The sequence below is a fragment of the Astyanax mexicanus genome, chromosome 3 (assembly GCF_023375975.1).
Source record: "Astyanax mexicanus isolate ESR-SI-001 chromosome 3, AstMex3_surface, whole genome shotgun sequence".
Lineage (NCBI taxonomy): Eukaryota > Metazoa > Chordata > Actinopteri > Characiformes > Acestrorhamphidae > Astyanax > Astyanax mexicanus.
The window spans coordinates 19,671,269-19,693,932 of record NC_064410.1 but is presented as its reverse complement, the minus strand read 5'-3'; the positions used below and the strand labels follow the sequence as shown (position 1 = coordinate 19,693,932).

At 37.4% G+C, this 22,664-nt stretch overlaps 1 protein-coding gene across 5 annotated transcripts in view; it reads right to left on the bottom strand.

Annotated features, from left to right (window-relative positions):
* The window catches only part of ptprua (protein tyrosine phosphatase receptor type Ua), a 558,925-nt gene that overhangs the window by 48,070 nt on the left and 488,191 nt on the right, over nucleotides 1-22,664 (bottom strand). For all 5 annotated transcript variants that reach the window (XM_049476164.1, XM_022682961.2, XM_022682962.2 and 2 more), the window contains one exon: nucleotides 11,478-11,514. In XM_049476164.1, the coding sequence (XP_049332121.1) occupies nucleotides 11,478-11,514 (37 nt within the window). The remainder of the gene's footprint in view (nucleotides 1-11,477; nucleotides 11,515-22,664) is intronic.

Below are 22,664 nucleotides of genomic sequence, written 5' to 3'. Positions count from 1 at the left end.
AGTTTGAGTAAAGCAGGTAGTTTCACAGTTTTTTTTTTCTGTGGACACTTTTAAGTTTATCATTTACTGATATTATTTGGTTTAAAACATCAGATAAATATGTTTGAAGCACTAAAGGTAAATAATATTGGTTGGGGAAGGAGAGCTCACTTTTTTAGGTGTTTTTCTCGATGGGTTTCTTGTAGATTTAGCTTTACTGCACTGGGATGTCATCACTGTTTTTAGAAAGGCTAAGTTCTGCCCTTTCTAAGCATATATGGATTATCTTTATGTGTGAAGGGATTCCTGAGTAACTGAGCTGAGAACACAAGGTGCGATTTTGGACGGAAAATCCCCCGTCCGTAGGGTTAAATTAGTTTCAAGTACTACTACTAATATTACTATTAATGCAACACTAATAATGTTAAACTAACAGATTGTGCACAACTTTAAGTACAGAATAATGTATTGGTAATTCTTTGTTCTGGCAGGTGATTATGTCTTTAATCACTTCTTTCTAAGCTAGTTAAAGTTAAACACAATTGTTTATGTTACAGGTGCATTTCAAAATAATTAGAATATCGTCGGAAAGTTACTTTATTTCAGTTATTCTGTTCAAAAAGTGAAACTCATTCATAATATAAAGATGATTGTTGATAATATAGCTTTTAGGTCATTAAAAACCCAAAGTCAGTATCTCACAAAATTAGAATATTATATAAGAACAATTGGTACGTTTGCCAGTGTAAGCACTGTGACAAGTCCTGCTGGAAAATGAAATCCGCATCTCTATTAAAGTTGTCAGCAGAGGGAAACTTCACACTAGATCTCAAGCAGTTTGGACAGTGTGACTCTCCACTCTTCCTCCAGACTCTGCTCCCTTGATTTCTAAGTAAAATGTAAAATGTACTGTTGATCAGTGATGGTTTGGAGAGACACGTCATCTGCTGGTGTTGATCCACTGTGTTTTATTATCAAGTCTAAAGTCAGTGCAGTTTTGTTTTCCCACAAAATCTTACAGCACTTCATGCTTCCTTCTGCTGACAACTTTTATGGAGATGCAGATTTCATTTTCCAGCAGGACTTGGCACACTGCCCACACTGCCAAAAAGTATCAACTGGTCTTGTATAATATTCTTGTTTTCTGAGACACAGATTTGTGGGATTTCATTGGCTGTAAGCCATAATCACTAATAATAATATATATATATATATATATAAATGCTTAAAATAGATCACTCTGTGATTCTAATTATTTAAGATGCACCTATATATTGAAAGAAAATGTAATGTCAACAGAATATATATATATATATATATATGGGAATGAACTTTGAAAAAGAACAAGTACAACTCCAATATACTGTAGTCTACAGTTCAGACAGAGTGGAAGATAGAGAGACAGATAAAGGGTAATGAAGAGGGAGATGCACAGCATGAGAATGCAGATGGGACTGAGTGAAAAAAAGGAATAATAAAACAAAGAGGAGGAGGGAATGTGAATACGAAGAGAAGATTTTGATTAAGAACTAAAAATAGCGGGAGCAGAAGTGGGAATATGATGGCGGGATTAGGTGAACGCGATTGATAAAGGACGAGAATGATGATACGTTGAAAGGAAAGGATGGCGGGGGACTGGGTTGATGACCGCGGCTGTGTGTTTTCTGAAGCCGTCTGGAAACGGCGTATCAATACACCCACAACACCTATCGCCTTTCCCCGACACAAGACAAGAGGAGGACACACATCAAACACTTCACTCACACTCTCACACACACACACACACACACTGTCACAGATATCATTCATCTGATGCTATCACACTCGCGCTCTCTTTCTGTCTGCAGACGTTTTATATCTTCTTATCTTCAGTACTTCAGTGTTGTGAGCAGAGGAAGAGATCTTGCATTATGATAAACAGAGGGAGAAATCAAAAGCAGGAAAAGGATTGCTTGAGCTTAAATCCAAAGCAATCTGCAGACAACAGCACAGCATGGTGCTCGGAACTAATTGCTATGATATGATTCGTGTACTAATTCTTATGGTATAAATAGGAGATTTGCACCTTGTGCACTGTGGAAGCATTTGCTCTTCTAGGAAAACTATACACTGAATATTAAAACACTGCTATAAAGATTTTAATGCATTCCACTATAAGAGCACCCGTACAATTTGGCAATGTCTTCTTACATAGTTAAATTTAACACTGTCTCCATCAAGCTGCCGGCGCTCAGAGGGAGCACAATTGGCCCTGCTCCCTCCGGGTGGGTAGATGGCGCTCTCTCCCCACATCACTCCTAGGGTGATGTCTGCAGCACAGGGCGTCTGTGAGCTGATGTATCAGAACCGAGTCACTGCGCTTTCCTGCGAGTGCACTTTGATGCTATTCGGCAATGCTGCATCAGCAGCAGCTTGAAAAGAAGCAGTGGCTGACTTCACATGTATTGGAGGAAGCATGTGTTAGTCTTTACCCTCCTGGTGTGTTGGGACATTACTAGTGATAGAGGGAGTCTTAATGAGGGGGTTGGGCAAATGGCTCTGCTAAATTTGGGAGAAAATGAAAAAAATAATAATAATAATTAACACTGTCCCGGATACTGAACATACTGGCCCACTCTGTACATTCCTAAAGAAAAAAAAAGCTGCCATACAAAGATTGGTTCTTTCTTAATAGACTAACCCTACCTTGGAGACCCTTATCCACCCTGTACCCCAACACACAAAGTAGAACCACCACTAGTAAGTCCATTTTACCTACAAACAACTACCTACAGTGCGGTAAAAAAAAAAAAAAATGCCCTTTGTATTTTTACTTTTTTCGCCTTTTTATCATACTTTGGTAAACATTTTTGTAGAGTTGTTTTAATTCAGCCACATTGAAATGGTTTTCGAGCATAAACAGCCTGTTTAAGGTCATGCCACATCATCTTAATCAGATTTTGATTAGGCCACTCCAAAACTTCAATTTTATATCTTTAGGTTTTTTTTTTTTGCCATTTTAAGGTGGACTTGTTGGAGTGTTTTAGATGGTTAAGGTCACAAACTGTCGGACGGATAATCTCCTTCAGGATTTTCTGGTAGAGAGCAGAATTCATGCTTCCCTCAATTACAGTAAATTTTCCAGATCCAAAAAAGCAGCCCTAGATCATCACACTACCACCACCATGTTTGACTTTCAGTATGATGTTCTTTTGCCGTGTTAATTTTATGGCAGATGTAACGAGACACATACTTTTTAAAAAGTTTCATTTTTGTTTCATTAGTTGACAGATTATTTCCCCAAGTCCTGACGATCATTAAGATGTTTGGTGACAAATCTAAGAGGGGCCATTGTGTTCTTTTTGGTTTGCAGAGATTTTCACCTTCGAACTCTTCCGTAGATACTATTTTTGTCCAGTCTCTGTTTTTAATTATTGAATCACTGATCTTAACTGAGGCAAGTGAGACCTGCAGTTCTTTAAATGTTGTTCTGGGTTCTTTTGTGATCTCCTGGATGAGCTGTCCATGCCCTTTTGGAGTAATTTAGGTAATTTAGGTTTTTTCATCTGTTTTTCAAATTTTATCAGATCACAGCATAATGCGTTACTTTTTGAGAGCTTTTAGCTGCTTCGTGTTGTCTGACAGGATCTATTTATTTATATTCTACAGGTCTGGCAGTAATCAGGTCTTATTGTCGCTAGTGAAACTGAACTCAGCTGCTTTTCAATCCTAGAGTAAAAAGATTACCTGATCTAGATTTTTTGGAGTGTGGGAGGAAATCCACACATCCCCAAAGAAAACCCAAACGACCAGAGAGAGAACATGAAACCCACCCAGACAAGGACTTGAACCCAAGACCCAGCACTGGCAGGCAAACATACTTACCTACCAAGCATCTTTCCCACCCCATAGGCTTGTGTGCTACTGCTCCTGTACATCCCTACCACAATTTTACCTACAATGTTTTCTACAATTTTTGTTGCAATGGCACTCGGCAATTAGTAGGAACTGTTTGTTTTTGAATTTGATTTATTGTAAAAGTAAAGAAAATTGGGAAAGTGAAAAGACAAGGGTCCAAACTGTGACGACTAAACAGATCTTGTGGTCTTGAGTTCCCAGTATTCAGTGGACAGTACCAACCAAACGTGCTCCAAAGAAGGTCAACTGACCTGGTGACAGGGTTATGGACCCAAAGCAAATGGATGTGATCCATTGATCCCTGCCTCGCAATTTAGAAGGCTTAAAGGATTTGTGCTAACATATACACCACAGGTCACCTTTAGAGGTCTTGTGGAGTTTGTAATAATGAAGTGATGTAGGTGATGATACGTAAGTGGAATAATTTCATAAAAATAATATATCATATTAATGGCAACAATAAAGAAAGCATGGTTCTAGGATGACAAATAATTTTGTGTTGCTTTGTTAGAAGTTACTACAAATTTTTAGTTCAAGTTGATTTTTTGTTTTAGTTCAAGTTAATCGGGAAAGTTGAAATTCTAAGAAAGCATGACAAGATATTTGCATTTCCGTAGATAACAAAGCCTCATCACAGGACATAATGCATTTTTCTGGTTGGTGGTTGGTACAGCATAATGGGCAATACCTCAAATTGTCCTTCACACAACAGATAGTGGCTTGGTTTTCAGGGCTATCTGGCTATAACCCTGTTTGAACAGTGATCCTGTTTTACTCCAGTCCAGTAGAAATGTACCATGTCATTGTTTTAATGGACTGAATCCATTGAACAACAGTTAAGATTTTGGTGCCAGACCATAATATTCTGTGAAGCATTTAGGTGCTCTTATCTGGGGTTCTTTTAACTTCAGTTGGTGGAGGCTGGCAACTCTGATAAACTGATGAACCTTGCTCCTGATGAATGCCAGTTTCATCATAACTTTTTAGATGGACTTGATTTTTTTTTGCATTGACTGATCTTTATTTCTTAATCTTTTCAGACCGTGCATCCATTAAAATGGATATAATGTATTTTCTTTATTTTTAAATGTTTTGTTGAACAAAACACTATTTGAAAGCTGTTGTCCATCAGAATAGATAATGAACAACCAATGTAACTCTGCTTCACCCACTGCACTAGAAAAACAGTAGTATTAGAGGCAAAGAAACATGTAATTTCATATCATCATGTGCAAAAAATTTTTAATTATTATTATTTTTTTTTACTTTTTTACTATTTTTTAGGGATGGTTTATGAAATATAAAAGTCATTACGAAATATCTAAAATATTACACATGCTTTCAATGCAATAAAAATAAAAACAAACTATTATATATTTTAGTTAATTGGATTTATTTGCTATATATACTGTACAGTTCTGGAAAAAAATAAGAGACCACTTCAGTTTCTGAATCAGTTTCTCTGATTTTGCTATTTATAGGTATATGTTTAAGTAAAATTAACATTTCTGTTTTATTCTTTAAACTACAAACAAAATTTCTCCCAAATTCAAAATAAGCATTTATTTGTAGAAAATGAGAAATGGATGAAATACCAAAAAAGTTTTATACCAAAGTAAAGTTTTAAGAGTTCAGAAATCAATATTTGGTGGAATAATCCTGCTTTTTAACCACAGTTTTCATGCATCTTGGCATGTTCTCCTCCACCAGTCTTACACACTGCTTTTGGATAACTTTATGCTGCTTCACTCCTGGTACAAAAATTCAAGCAGTTCAGCTTGGTTTGATGGCTTGTGATCGTCCATCTTTCTCTTGATTATATTCCAGAGGTTTTCAATTTGTTTTCAATATGTTTCTCTTATTATTTTTTTCCAGAGCTGTATATACATTAAAGTACAGTATTATAGTCTTTTATGTGCATTACAGACGGAAAACAGAATTTGTAGCTACATTTTCTGTAGAACATTACTCAAATAGTGCTATTCCCTGCATACCAACTCTACCTCTTTACAACTTTACAACTGATGCTCTCAAACACAATAAAAGGGCAGGAAATTCAAGTTATTAACTCTTGATGAGTTAAGGCACAGCTGTTAACTGAACGTTTACATTCCTGCTGAATCTACCTCATAAAGCTGACTGAGAACTTTCAGCCAAGATGAGCAAAGCTGTCTCTATCTAAGCAAGAGTTGTTTTCTTTAATAAAAACTAAAATCTAAAACATATTCTGACAAACAACACCACAGTAATTAAACAAAAAAAATAGTACATAGTTATACTAAGCAGTTATTCACTGATGAAAGATTTAAGGGTTATGATTAATAAAAACTCATGTTTTACAGATGCGATTTCATACATGGCTACACCTTAGCATTATTTTCATAGATGTCTGAAAACTCTCTTAATTTAATATTTTGACTCGTCCTTTAAAAACTCATTTTTTGGGGTTTTTTAATGAGCTAAGCTGTCATGTGAAAGATTCATGCGCTTCCGGTGTGCGATGTAGCTCAAGGCTATGGAGCTGAGGTGTGTGAGGAAGCTGTGTAGCACCTGTTGTTTTGCAACGGGTCGGCTGTGATTGCTGGAGTGTGTGAAGGAGGAGGAAGCCTGAGGGCAAATGCTCACAGCTCTTTAGATGCTGCCAAAAATGCTGGGGTTAAGAACCTTCAGCAACCTTCCCTAGACTATACTTGCTGTTGTTGGTGTGTGTGTGTGTGTGTGTGGGTGATAGCAAGTATACAGTATGTGTGTTTGCCAAAAACATGCCACAATTTCTCAATTATGGATTAAGGTACTGCATTTTAATACTTTATCACCTCAGAAAAGCCAAAACTGGAGAAACAGCAGAGCTGGCACAATCAGCAAATTTGCACTTTTTACTGGAACTCTACATTCACTCTTACTTTTCAACCTGTTTTTTAATGAATTCATTTATTTATTTTTTCCAGTGGGGAAATGATTACTAATCGGCTCTTGTCAGCAGAGCTTCAGCCAGTATTTTCTTATTTGAACTGTATGGTATGTCACAGAAATCTGTAAGGAAGAAGATTCCAAATGTGTTCCAGACCCATTTCCACAACCAGGGTTGCCAGGTACAAGTAACAGCATGCAAACAGTGTGTTCAAGCCATGGAAACAAGGGGAGCTTGCTATTTTTCTGCTGAACAGGTAATCACTGGACTTCAGTAAGGTTTGCTAACCATAGCTTTATTTAGTAATCACCACCATTAGCGTAGTAAAGACAGGCATTTTGGACAATAAATGTATATATAATCTTTGATCTAGGACAGATTAAGACTCGTCATCGCTTACCACTGTGTGTTAATCTGGCAACCTGTGTGAACTTTGTGTCTAGGTAGGAGTAGGTGGGCAGAAAACTTTTTTTTTATATGAGGGAGCTTTGTCAGCGCCCTCATAGGTTCAACTGTGCTGTAGGCAAGGATTATGACAATATGCAAATCAGCCAATCAATAAAAAGGCCCCTGGTGACATTCAGCCATCTGTGTTTTACTACTATCAGAGGCACACCGCTCAGCCTGATCAGCTCTACCTTCTGCCCTGTCTCTAAACCCCTACATCACCCAGTGGCCCTCCAAAACTATTCCTTCCATTTTTTTGAATGTTTCAAATTTGAGTTGAGGGTGTAATCGGTGAAAATCAGGGGGTTTAGTTCAGTGATGTCAGTAATGCATTACTTAGTACTTATTACTCTAATCTGACAATTTTTTTCCAGTAATGAGTGATCTCACACTTTACTATTTCCAATCCAGTAATCATATTAAAGTTACTTATTTAAATCACTGTGCGTTAATTTTTTCAAATTTACCTTAGTACCTTAGCGACACACACACTGCAGGGAGGAGAGAAATGCACGTTGTCTAGCTGCAAATACAGACACTATACTGAGTTTGTTTCAGCTAAAAATGATCGCTGTGGCACACTTACAGAACATGTTATAAAAACTGTAGTAACCTAAAAGTAACATAAATGTAACTTGAAAGTAATTTAATTACTTTATAATCAAGTAACCCATTAAGTAACTAAGTTACTTTTTAAAGGGGTAATCAGGAAATAGTAATCAGATTACTTTTTCAAAGTAACTACAGTACGCCATCACTGGTTTAGTTACCCTTTAACATTACAATACTAATATATTCTTTATTTGGACATATACTTCTTAATTCTTGAAGAGACTTAAAATTGTGCAAATCATTTAATTATTTTTATGTTTAAAAATGCAATTCATAAATAACAATAGAAATAATTGAACTTTTCATAACTATATTTTTTAAGCAGTAATTTACAATAATAAATAAAATACGTGATTTCGCTTAAAGCTCATGATTGTGAAACATATATATTAATATTTTTATATTTTATTATATTTATATTAATAAAATGATACTAATATTTTTGCGCTATATAAATTTTCTTCGACATGATTAACAATATCGTGAAGTGTATGAGGTAATAAATAAGATATAAGTGTGTGTTTGTGTTTCCATCATCCGCAGTCACCTCTGTCACTGTTCTCCTACTTAATATTCCAGTATGGATCCATGGCCACCCTATAATTATCATTCAATTTTTTCTGTGCTTGTCATTGTTACTGTAGGTTAGACACTGTGTGTGAGGGCACTCAGTGTGTGGGGTTGAGCTGGCGTGTGAATGCCAGACGCCCATCATTACTGTAGGTTAGACACTGTGTGTGAGGGCACTCAGTGTGTGGGGTTGAGCTGGCGTGTGAATGCCAGACGCCCATCAGCATGCAGGCTGGAGCTCCACACCGGCTGTGAAGGACTGGGCAGTGTGTGCTGGGTCAACAGCTGTGTGTGTGTGTGTTATTTCCACTGAAAGAAAGTGATTTACTTGATTCAAATAATGTTAAAAACATGCTTTAAAGTATCCATTTACCCCTGATGATTAGTGATCTGTGAAATGCTCAATGGTGCGCCCATTACTCACACAGGTGTTTAATTGTGCATGCGCTGCTTGTGTATTCTGAATATATTGAAAGGTATTGCCAGTAAAATAGGACAGACGCCTGGAGCTACCATGCTCAGTGGCAGGTGTGGACTAGAGGGGTATATAAAGCATTGAGTAGTGGAGCAGTGGAAGTGTGTTCTCTAGAGTGATGGAGCTCAGTTCTGTATATTCTGTATGACACACAATGGAGTGTGTGATCCAGAACTGATTGTGACTTTAATTGCGCAATCAAATCCTCACCACAAGGTTCCAATCACTAGTGTAAAGTCTTCCAAGGAAGAAGGTCAAAGGTCAAACTCTCTACTAATGTGGAAATGATGCAGACGTTTGAAGTGTATCATATAATGACCTGCTCTCTCACCCTCTTTCTCTCTTTCGCTCGCTCTGTGTGTGCGTGTGTGTGGGTGTGTGGGTGTGATCAGGTGGTTCACTGCCTCAGGGCACCTGGAGCCTCTGGCTGCAATAACAGTCCAGCAAAAGAACAATATATATGTGTGTGATCACCAGCACACAACACACACACACACGTACTGCACACAACAAACACATACTACATACAACACACACATACTGCACACAACACACACATACTGCACACAACAAACACATACTACATACAACACACACATACTGCACACAACACACACCGAACACACACTGCACACAACATGTGCCATGTGTACCCACATGATGTGTACACACAGGCTTTACTGTGTGTCTATGATTGTTTTCTTTGGCAGGAGACAGACAGTAAGAGTGTGTGATAGAGAGAGAGAGAGAGAGAGAGAGGGGGGGGGGGGGGAGAAAAGGTTGAACAGTGAGAAAAAAACAAAAGAAGAGAAGAAATACAGTGCAAACCAAGGGGAAGGAGAAAGCAAGAAAAAGAAGAGACAAAAATACAAACAAGAAAAAAGAAAAAGAGCAAGGGAGAGAGTGAGGCTGATGGAGAAAGAGACAGCAAAGGGAAAGCATAGTGCGACAAAAAAGCAGAAAAGGGAAAGACAGTGAGAAAATAAAACAGAAAGATAAAAAAGAAGAAATTAAGAGAGAGAAAGAAGTAAACAACAATTAGAGCATGAGAGACAGATAGACAGAGAGAACAGGTTGAACAGTGAGAAAAACACTAAAAAAAGAAAAGAAATACAGTAGGGAATACACATACAAGAGGAAAGCAAGAGAAATAAAAAAACAAAAGAATAAAAAAAAGCAAAAGACAAAAAACACAAACAAGAAAAATAAAAAAAAGAGAGAAAAAAACAGCTAAAGAGAAACAGTGAGACTGATGGAGGAAGAGACAGTAAAGAAAATAATAGAGTGAGACAGAAAAAAGGAGCAAAAAGGAATAGACTGTGAGAAAATGAAACAGAAAGATAAAAAAATGAAAGCAGCAAGAAATGAAGAGAGAGAACGAAGTAAACAAAAGAAAGAGAGAGAGGGAAAGAGACAAAAAGACAGCGAAAGATAGAGAGAGAGGCAGAAAGATAGAGAGAGCAAGATAAACACAATGAGAGCATGAGAGACAGATAGACAGAGAGAACATGTTGTACAGTGAGAAGAAAACCAAAAAAAAAAAGAGAAGAAATACAGCTTAAAATCAATGAGGAAAAAAGAAAGCAGGAGATAAAAAACACACACTAGAAGAATAAAATGAGAGAGGAAAAAGAACTGACAGAGAAAAAGAGACAGAGTAGAGAAATAGAGTAAGACAACAAAAACAAAAAAAAGCGAAAAAATAGAGACAGAAAGACAGAAAAAAACAAGAAGAGAAAGAAAATCCAGCTAAAGAGAAAAAAGACAGAGCGAGAGGGAGAACAGAGAGAAAGCATGAAAGAGGACAGACTTACAGAAAAAAAACATGAAAAAAAAAAACAATACAGAGAGAGGGGAAAGGTGGAATGCAAGAAAGTGTGACAGAGAGAGATGAAGGACAAGACACAGAAAGGGAGGGAGAGAAGGATGAAGTGAACTGATTTCTAGAAGAGGAAAACACTGCAGTAAAGTCTGAAATAGATTAAAGGAGATGTGAGATACTCTGATAAAAAGCCTGCCTGCCTGTGTGTGTGTGTGTGTGTGTGTGTCTGTGTGTGTGTGTGCGTGCGCGTGTGTTTTGTTTAGAATGATCAGCAATTGTATTAAACAAAGACAAATGATTATATGCAGTTCAACAGATGAACAAAAGAAATGGATTGAGAAGAAAGATATGGAACAAGGAAGACAGAGAGGGAAACATAAGATGAGAGAGAGAGAGAGAGAGAGAGAGAGACAAATAGAGAAAGAGAGACTGATAGAGAGAGAGAGAGAGAGAGAGAGAGAGAGAGAGAGAGAGAGAGAGAGAGAGAGAGATGCAAAGGAAGTGGGTAGGCCCATCCGGGTGGCAGCACCTCCACTGGGAGTAGTTCATCAAACACCAATAACAGTATTTGCACATGAATAATTCAAACGCTCCAGACTGGAGCAACTTGGAGACACAAACAGAACACACACAACCACACACACACACACACACACTTTCTTTCTATGCATACAGCCACTTGAGCTCCAATACCCACTGACCCCCCCACCACACACCCACCCACTCCAGCCAACAGTAATCACAGAGAGTATAAGTGAGCTTACCTTGGGTTGCGATGAAATGATTGGAGCGCTGATAACCCTGAGGTGCAGACGGACAGACAGAGAAAACAGAGTGAGAGAAAGAAACAAAGAAAGAGAAAGTGAGAAAGAGAGAGAGAGAGAGCAAGACAATGATTTAGTAAGACATGATATAATTACATGCAGACATACGATCATCGATAAAAAGTAGAGTAAAACTCAAAAACTTGGTGAGTAGTTGTGCCAGACTAACAGGGAATGATTTAGAATGGCTGTGGATCATCTTCAGTGATGAGTCCTACTTTTATCTTGTGGATATACGACCAATGAATCTGTGTGTGGAGGCACTGAGGTCACTGCCAAGGTCAACGGATGTAGCCAAAGTTACGTTAATAATGAGGTCCTGCAACCAGTGGCCCTAACTTTTCTGAATGCACACTCTGGTGCACCGTTCCAACAGGACAATGCTCATCCACATACTGCTGCATCATCAGACCTATCCCTGTTTTAAAAAAATGTGTGGGATGCTAGGGACCTTATTCACTCCACGCCCATGTTGAAGTTTCAAGACAGCGAGGGAGCCGGCAGAATATACACCAGTTTAAACGGACAACTATCCTTCCACCCCTCCCTGAATTAACGATGAAAGCAGTCGAAAAATGGACGGAAAATAAGCGCAAGATTCCCTGGACTCTTTTACTTAAAGGATACTGTAACTGGATTAAAGGTTACGTTCAGGACGTGGAAGGTAGTTGAACTTACTTTTGTGTCCACAATAATCTGTAATATTACCCAATTACCCAACCCACTCATTAGGACTCCCCCTATCACTAGTAATGCCCCAACACACCAGGAGGGTGAAGACTAACACATGCTTCCTCTGATACGTGTGAATCAGCCACCGTATTGCTGAGCAGCCAGCACGCTCGGAGGAAAGCGCAGCGGCTCGGTTCTGATACATCAGCTCACAGACGCCCTGTGCTGCGGATATAACCCCATGAGTGATGTGGGGAGAGAGCACATCTACCCATCCGGAGGGAGCAGGGCCAATTTTGCTCCCTCTGAGCACCGGCAGCTTGTTAAATGTTAAATACAGTCTAGCTAAGCATGTCAGTGTATACTCTTGTAAAACCAGGATCCCCACTGTAGGATTTTATAACTAGCTAGTTAGCTAAACAGGCTAATCTAGAGAGAGCTACAGCTTGACTAGCATTACTCCCCCTCGTTTATTACGTTAAATCGAGAAAATAACCAGTTCTGGGTAAATTAATCAAAGCTGGAGAACCGGTGTTCTGTCGATTTGTGCTACCCTGTTAGATCGTGCTACCCTAGTGTGTTTAACTTTAACTTTAAAAAGCAAAAGATGCACCATGTAAGAGCATGTTCTCAGTGGAAGTCTATGTAAATCTTTGAAGAGCATTAATCGCTATCATTGTACAGTTTATATAGTTAAATAATGGTGGTGAGAGGTCATCAGAAACTGCTTTTGTATTTTTTTTTTAAAATAATAATAATAATAATTGTTGTATTTATTATTAATTGTCCATTACACTTCCGTGCAATGACAGTGAGTCCAGGTTGTTTTTAATGCAAAAAACAAATATTTATTATAAAAAACACGAGAAATAATCAAAAAGTGCAGGTCAGAGCATGCACAGCACCTTTAGGAAGCACGTATCGATGGGTAGCATAACTGGACGGAACACCAGGTTAGCTAGCTTGCTGTCTCTCTGCTAACGATCATCTGGCTACATTGGTTGGCTGGGTAATTTTAATATGGCTAGCCTTAGCTAGTCTCATACATCTTAAACTGAAATGGTGATCTCTACTGATTTATTAAATCCATTTACAGTGAAGTACAAGATCTTTGGGGAAACTTTGGAAGGTTTAATCTTTAGAAGATTTTTTTCTTTTTGAAAAATGCAGCAGTGTGGCACGTACACGATAGTGATGTAGGTGAATAAAGCCTATTGGACACACTATCAACACTGTAACACCTCTACTGTAAAATTTATAGGAAGCGTGTGAGAATATTCAAGATGCATGGGAATATTTAAGTTGCATTGGATAGATTATCGCAGGACACTATTAGGAACCTCTACAACCTACTCCATGCCTGGCATCAATAAATATATGACCATTTCATTAAATCTGGCATCTTATTGTTTCTGGCAACATTTTGCTTCCTTCTGATTGGCACTGCAACCCTACCCTTCTTTCTAAACGCAACTATATTTTTTTGCAACTATTTCTTTGACGATAAGTGCAAACGGACCCTGTCATAATAAGTAACTGAAAGTTTAAACAACAGACAGTCTAAAGAGATGAGACTGTCTCCACCCGCTCCACAACAAACTCCTGCAAATTGCTGTTTTCTCTGTGTCCTTCACCTTGCATTGACAGGAAAATTGCACCAACCATTCCCCCTGTTAAACACCGGGTCACCAGAGAGCAGACTTCCAGCTTTCCGGTGAAAAACTGAGGCAATGCGAGCTAAAAAAGCCGATAACGGCGTTTTGTATCTCACACAAGAAATCTTAATTAATTTGGGGAGAGTGGGGTGAGATAACGTGAATGAAAATGTAACAGATTATTATATATTTTTTTGTTTAATAGTTGAACTTGTTCAAGGACGTGTGCTTTTGGTCACTTTTCTATGTTAAGTTTCAACGTTAAGTTTTAGACAAACTGGGCAGATTTTTCTCAAGATTGGATGAGTGACTTATGCCCTGGACACACATATCCAGCAGACACAGCTCTTAGGCTTTTGTGTGGACAGAGAAATCAGGGCTTTATAAAACTGTCACACTGCATGCATGTGTCTGGCTGAATCTACACATATTAATTTCAAATTAACAAATATATAGAATGTTCTATTAAAACATGTATCATGTATTATTTTTGTTATATAAGGTTAATATTATAGCAATTAGATTAATTAGGTTTGTCCATAAGGAGCAGTGTAATGTTGAACAAGCGCAGACGCTAAATCCTTGTAAATGGGATGATGTATGGGATTGGAATTTGTTGGAAGATACAGACAAGTAATTACAGGTCCAACATTGTATTGTTGTAACTACTCTGAGGCCAAATATTGTATTTACTCAGAGAGCAAGCGTTTAGTTTATAAGGTTGAAATTAGTAGATTTGGCTGGTTTGAATCCTGTTCATGTAGCTTGCCATTGGCTACCGGAGCCTCGAGAGAGCACAATTGGCCTTGCTCTCTCTGGGTGGGTAGATGGCACTCTTTCCTCTCATCACTCCAAAAGGGTGATGTTGAGCAGCACAAGGCATCTGTGAGCTGATGTATCGAAACCAGGTCGCTGCGCTTTCCTCCGAGTGTGCTGTGATGCTACTCGACAATGCTGCATCAACAGCAGTTTGAAAAGAGGCGGTGTCTAAAGAGGCATGTGTTAGTCTTCACCCTCCTGGAGGTGGGGTATTACTAGTGATAGAGGGAGTCCTAATGAGTGGGTTGGGTAATTCTCCTTTTAAACTGGGGAGAAAATTGGGTTAAAATTTGGAAATAAAATGTAAAAAAAAGCAGATTTCATGGCTGGAGGTGAGAGAGAGCGTGGGTGGCAGGCATGTTAGACCAGTGGAGATGGTGTTATGGAATTTATAGCAAAGTCAGTCATGTCTATAAAGGTCAAATTTGAGATCAGAGACCAGGTTCTAAGGGCAGTTAGAAGTTAGAACTGTTAGAACTAGCTAACAGATCCAGTCAGTGGTTTTGGTTAAGAAGTCATGGTGAAAGTTGGGGAAGAGTGTAGTGGAGATTGTAGAAACAGGTTATTTGGTGCACATGATGTTGAAATAGTGGTATCGATGTTGGGGGTAAAATATGCCTATGTAGTGAGCTCGGAGGGGAGTGAGTCTGGAATGCTAGAATTCACTGCTAAGTGATGTAATTTACTGCTTACAGTGATGAAGGGAGGTGCCTACCAATTACGCAATCCACTTATTAGGACTTCCCTAATCAGCAATGCTCCCAACACTAGGAGAGTGAAGACTAGCACATGCCTCCTCTGACACATGTGAAGTCAGACTTGTGTCAGCTGATGCAGCATTACCAAATAGCCAGCACATTTGGAGGAAAGCGCAGCAACTCAGCTACGATACTTCAGCTAACAGACACCTGTACTGACCAAGTCCTAAGTCTGCCAAACTATACAGAGCGCCTTCCATTACAGATTTATAATGCTCTGTTTAGATTCTGTTATTTCAAGGCAGGACATGTATGCCAAATGTAATGTAATGCATGCTAAATGGAGCTGCTTTGGTAAAAAGGTTAAATGTCCTATGTCGATTTGCAACAAAGATGAGTCTTTAGATCATTTTCTAATGGAATGTTACAGAACATGTGAAATATGGGGATTGATGAAGGAAAGTGAATAATTCTCTAGAATAATTTGCTTATAACATTTTTGATAGTACTGTACCATGTAATTTTCATGAATTCTTTTGGTTTATTATATGTGTATATATACATTTAAATATAAACTGTGAAAAACAAGGACAAGAACGATTATTGACCAACAGTTTGTTCCAGGTAAGACCTTTTTTTTTTAATTCATCACCTACTTAAAAAGAACAAGAACAATGAGCACTATATTTAGGTGCTATAAGATTGTAATTCGATTTTGATTTAGAAGTGTGTAAGTGATGAATGTTAAATTAATGTTTTGATGAATTGTCCTTCAAAAAAAGCAGTAAAAAAGCAGTTAAAAAAGCAAGCAAAAGCTCTGCGCAATGGAGTGAGGTTATTCTATAATTATATAGGTATGTATTGTTAGAAATAACCTTTAACTGCATTCACATTACCAAAAAGAAGTGGTGCAAATTCAATTTTAATCCAGTTCATTTTGCATTAACGTGCTGTGTTTGGACATGTGTGAACACACAAATGTTGTCTTTTTTAAATCAGACGTTAGCCATTTTTATACAAGGTCTTACACTGGAAATGGATATGTGACTAATATCTGACCTTCATAAGAAAGGTTATCTTTGAATTTATCCTATATGAGGAGAGTCCACCATCAGAAGAACACTGGTGAACAATGGTGTGCATGCATGCAATGGTGTTGCAAGGAGAAAGCCACTGCTCTCCAAAAAGAGCATTGCTGATAGTCTGGAGTTTGCCAAAGATTACATAGACAAGCCAGAAATGTATTAAAAGACTGTTTTGTGCATGAATGAGACTAAAATTGACCAATTTTGATTGAAATGAAAAGCATTATGTTTAGAGAAGTAAAAACACTGCATTCCAGCATAAGAATCTTATCCCATCTGTAAAACATGGTGGTGGTAGTATTATGGTTTGGGCCTGTTTTGCTGCATCTGGGCCAGGCCAGCTTGCCTTTATTGATGGAACAATAAATTCTGAATAATATCAGAGAATTTGGATTCACATTACCAGCCAGAAGTGGGGAAATCCAGTTTTAATCCATTTAGATTCATTTTGCATTAATGTGAACACACAAATAGTATCTTATTTTTCAAAATCCGACTATAGACACTTTTGTGTGAGACTGGGTATGTATTGAAATCCTAGCCAATGTGACCTTCATGAGCAAGATTACTGTTGAATTTGTGTTTTTTGAAGCAAATTATCTTCCATCCAGCTGTGGCCAGCACTTCCAAAGTCTTATAAAGTGAATTTCAGTGGCTTCATACTCCCTATGTAGGGAGTAGGGATTTCTGTACACAAACATATAACATATATAACATATAACAAACATATATATATTTCGATCAAAGACTCATATGGGATTCATTCAGTATGCATTCGGATGTAGATTTCACAGTTTTATGACTCACATAGTGCATTAGGGAGGAGGCAGCCGTTTGGGATTCAGCCTTATTTTTATGTTCGTGCGGCACATGGTTCTCATTCGCATGATGTTATTGATTTAGATGTGCAAATGTGGGTCACTTTAGAGTTTAGTGTACTTCCCCATAGTGCCAGATATGGATCTCTTATCAACAAGAACGTGAACTATTTAGTAAGAAAGATTAGGTCTGAGCAATTAATATAAAATGATATAAGAAAGAGTTGCAGTCTGAACATAGCCTTATTATATATTTGATAAATGTCATTAAACAGCTTTATTTAAAGCTCCACTAGGTAGGATTGAGGTTTTGTGCTCGCGGGCTCCCCCTACAGTTGCAGAGTGTAATAAATGTTTCAGGCGGATCAGTTTCTCTTTCTCGTTTTCTGTCTTTCACAGACATATTCGGTCTCTTTCCAGCTTCTGGCAGAGTGTCTGTATGTTCGTTTGTAAAGAATGAACCAGTAGTCCTTGTAGAACTGTTAGAACTAAAGGTCGGAAAGCAGGTCGCAGTTCTCGCGAGCGTTGGTCGCGGCCGCCTCGGAAAACTTACAGAGTCTGTTTGAGCTCTGAGGAGCTCCGGCACAGACACGAGAGCACCGCTATTCCCCCTATTACACCTCAATGCAGCGCTGCAGTGAGTTTCAAGATGTAATTTTACTTATTTAAAAAGATCAAAAATCAAGGAAATCCTACCTAGTGCTGCTTTAAGTATTTCTAGATATTTATCATCATTTTGAATCATAATAAAAAAACAACAAAAGCTATGTTTGGATCTGAAGGATCTTTTACAAATGTTTAAACCCATCAAAAATGTTAAATAATGTTGGCTGTGTTAATGTTACATATAATGTTACAGCATACTTTTCAGACAGTTCTTATATGTTTTATAAGTACAACTAAGCATTTTTTTTTCACCAGGAATGTGGATATTTGTTTATATTGTTTATATAGACCATAAATGTGATATTTTTGACAATCTCTCTTTTTTTTCCTTAATATAATTTATTTAAATTATTTAAATGTATTTTTAAGTTATGATTTTTTTGCAGCCCTGCCGCACAGCTAAGAAAAAATAAAAAAAAATAGAGTGAAGAATTATATAAGCCAGTGTAAATGTGGGCTAAGTGCTGGTGGAGGCAGCTCACTTACACTCACTCCCTACTCACTCACTCCACACACACACACACACACACACACAGGCTGCAGAAGGAGCGCTGAGGGAGAGGGAGTGTGGGAGGGAAATGTTCCCCGGCCTGTCCCTGCCCATGTTGCTCCATTACTCTCGTGAACGATGACCTCCTTACACCCCCCACACACACTCTCTTACACACACACACACACACACACACACACACGCACAGATATGCATGCATACACAGCCTTCCAGTCCAAATTCTCCCATTCCGTTTGAGAACGGAGTCCGTGCTGTTGCTAGAAAGTTTCCTTAGAGCCACACACACACACACACACACCAGAATGGCATGCAGATTAGATGATGACAGCAGGACCCAACTGATATATCGGATGACAATTCATTTCGGCTGATGTCAAGGTGATCAAACTGTGGGTAAGTGTGAGGTCATTCATTATTAGTAAATGCTGCGAGATGGTCCAGCCCCTCAAATATTCACACATATAGTCAATTTTAAACATGAAGGTGTGTCCAAACTTTTGACTGTCACTGTATACGTGCTTCACTGACTTGCCAATAGGAAAACAATGGCTCTATCATTGCCCCTCTTGCATTGATACATTGCTAACTGCACTATGTAACTTTGGTGAAGGGGAAAGATAATGCTTATGAGAATTGTACTGTATGATGCCATGCGCAATATATCAAGTCATTTGAACATTTGTGTAAAATCCAGTAAATATGATATAGAACTGATATGTCCGATGACTATTAATTTCAGCTGATGTTAAAGTGATCAAACTGTGGGTGAGTGTTTTTATTTTAAACATATCTAAACATACAGAAATGTAATATATATTAGAACAGTACTGATAGATGGAGCTTACATTTATATCTGTGACCCTCCTTTATTGCTCCAATCTTATGCACTTCCTAGAAAACTGAAGCTGTTTTTGCTGATTATCTTCATTATCTAATAAGTGTTTTTCTTAAGGCTATACAGCTGTTAAATCCCAATCCCTTGAGTTCCCTTCATATTGTGCATGTTGAAAAGCTCTTACTTTCACTATTAAACATATGTCTGAGTTCAAATGTTGTTTTTCTATTATTTAAATTCGCCAAATGTTTAAATGATCATAAATCACAGGCATTCAATTTTATTATTTTTTTTAGAATTTCTTTCACTCGCATCAATGATAATCAAAAGGTTTTTGTTTCTAGCAGGATAAAAAACGGTTACAGATATGTACAATTATCTTTTACTTAAAAAAAAAACAATAAATTCCAAATTCTATTCTTTACTAGTTTTACTAGTAAAAATTCCTTTGAATAATTTATGACTAGTACGAATGCAAACTTAAAATACATCTTAATTAATCACTAGTCATAATTTGTATTTTGGATATGTGAACATTTGAATATTTGTAATATAATTTAAAATATCTACAATTTGAGTTTTAACTATTTTTGCTATTATTATATTATTATTGATATCTAAAACTACAGTTTTTTATCTACAATGGAGATATTTGGATGTAATGTAATTTTGACTAATTATATGATGTCGTTGTAATTTTGCACAAGTAAAGATTCAAATCTCTAATATATAAATTTAATTATCTAATACTGATATTATGGTACACACTATTTACAGTGGAGATATCTGCAATCATAATTTGTACTAATAAAAAGTAGGAAATAAATATGTAACCATGGTTTTGTGTAAATCCATTTTTACAAATGGTTTTAATGGTTCTGCCACTGCAATCCACTATAGTCATGAGAGGAAAAAAAAACTCAAAAAAGTAATATACATCCAAACCAAGTCTTAAGCCTTAAGCAGCATCCTAATAAATGTCTTTTATTTTTAAAAGTACTGATATAGAACATAAAGTTAAGTCTGTAAGTGGGTTTCTTGAACACCTCAATTAGTACTATAATCAAAACTGCTTATTTCTGTTTAATAACTTTGTATAATATGACATTTCATCGGGTAATAGTATAATCAGAACACTTATCCAATTAAAACACGTTCTTAAATTAATGCTGTTTTAGGTTATTATATATTATATATCAGCCAGGCCCTAAAAATGAAATTTCTCTCTTATCTCTCTTATCAATAATCATAATTAAAAGGTTTTACTGTTACTGTTATCAACGATTTTATTTAATTTTAAAAATATTTCTGTTTAATAACTTTGCATAATATGACATTTCATCAGGTAATAGTGTAATCAGAACACTTATCCAATTAAAACATGTTCTTAATTCATGTTATTTTCGATTATTTTACTCGAACACAGAATTTGTACATCAGCCAGGCCCTTTTAATGACAGGAATGGAAGGCTGTGTACTCAGACAAAGCAACACGTGTGAAAAAAGCAGTGAAGCGATGTCGCGCGCGCGAGAGCCGGGGCTGGTAATTTGACTCAAAATTACCCACGGAGGAGGCAGCCACATTTTAACATGGATAATTCCTCCCAGCGCTGAAACCTGGGGACTAATTATCAACCAGCTCTCCAATTTAAAATCCCCAAAGGCACATTAACAATTTGTTTTGCAATTTCAACTCTATTATCAACATCAATTTTGCACAATAATCTTGATTCTGTGCCAGGTTTAATGGAGAATTTAGGTTGATCTGCCACACTATGCTGTGGTTCTAGCTGGGTTTATGCAAATGAGGCTCTTTTTCATACGTGATTAAGTTTAGCTGACCAAAAAACACTAAAATGGAGAAAACAGGACTTTTAAAAAGGACACATCACATTCCAGGAGCATATCTGCAGATGTGTGGGACATGCTGGGCAGCAGGTGTGATGGAGATGATGATGATGATGATGATGATGACCAAGCCCACTTGGAGAGAACAAAGAAATAAAATAAATATAAAAACACGTAGAAGGGAGAAAAAAAATATTGAACTAAAGCTAGAACAGTAGTGGGAGGAGGAAAGCATGCTCTCTGGGCGATACATAAAAAAATAAAAAAATAAAAACACAGTCATCTTCCCACTCTGCTGATACAGTATATAAAGTACAGCACATAAAACCCACACGCCAGCTCTGTAACCAACCTCCCTACAGTACTGTATATGGCAACAAAGCTCCTAATGTTCAGCCTTTAGCTCTAAACTGCAGAACGCTGTCTTCTGAATTGTCCTCATAGGAAAACCCTTTTTCTTTTTCCCTAAGGATGTTCCAATTCATTTTTTTACTCTCTCAATTCAATCCCTGTACGGATTCAGTATTTTAACTTCTGCAAATAATACAGCCATGGAATTGAGTTATTATATGAACTGAATCAGAACTGATACATTTGTGATATATTGTTTTTTGTGCCTTGTTTTATCAGCTTTAATTCACTATTTATTCACGGATTTATTCACACAATTTGCCCTTCATCACCACTGTTAAGCTGTTGAAGAGACAAATGTGAAAATATAGAATGAAATTCAGTACATTACAAAATGTTATGTCATGGAAAAGCTATCTATTAAACTATCCAAATGTTTTGTTTGGAGCATAAAAATCAAATCTTATTTGAAAGGTTATCAAAAGTGATTTAATTTGGATTTATGGTAGACGTTGTCACGTCTGGTGCTGTTAGCTCCTCTGTCCCTTCCACACCAAGCTCTAACGGAGGTTCTCAGGTCAACAACTACACTACCCAGAATGCACCACCCGCTGACATCACGCACTCACCTGATCACGTGACACCTCACCTGCTTCCTCCAGGAAGTCCCGAATACTGATTACTGGCACTATAAAGGTGCACGCCAAACAGACTACCATGCCGCGTATTGTAGGTTCTCCTCTTTACAAAGCGTTACTTTATCTCTTGTCTCAGTTTACTTTGTGTATGACCTTGCTTTTGTTTTCTCGACGCCGATTATTGCCTTTGCCTCTGATACTGGATTGTTTGTGTATGACTTGGACTGTGTTTTCACTACTGCCTCTTGGATTACCTCTGATACTGGATTGCTCGTGTATGAACTCTGGACTGGTTATCGTTTCTGGTATGGTTTTGCCTTCATTACTCTGTTTACTGGTGATCACCCATTTCTCTGTATCGACTCTGATTACATCTGTTTATTCTTATAATAAACACATTTTGATTTTATCAGTATCTGCACGTGTCTGCCATTCTGTACATACCATGACAGACGTAGGTGTGTGCTAAAATGACCTAAAATGCATTTTAAAAAATATGGAATTTTCTTATATGGACTTATATGGACTCCA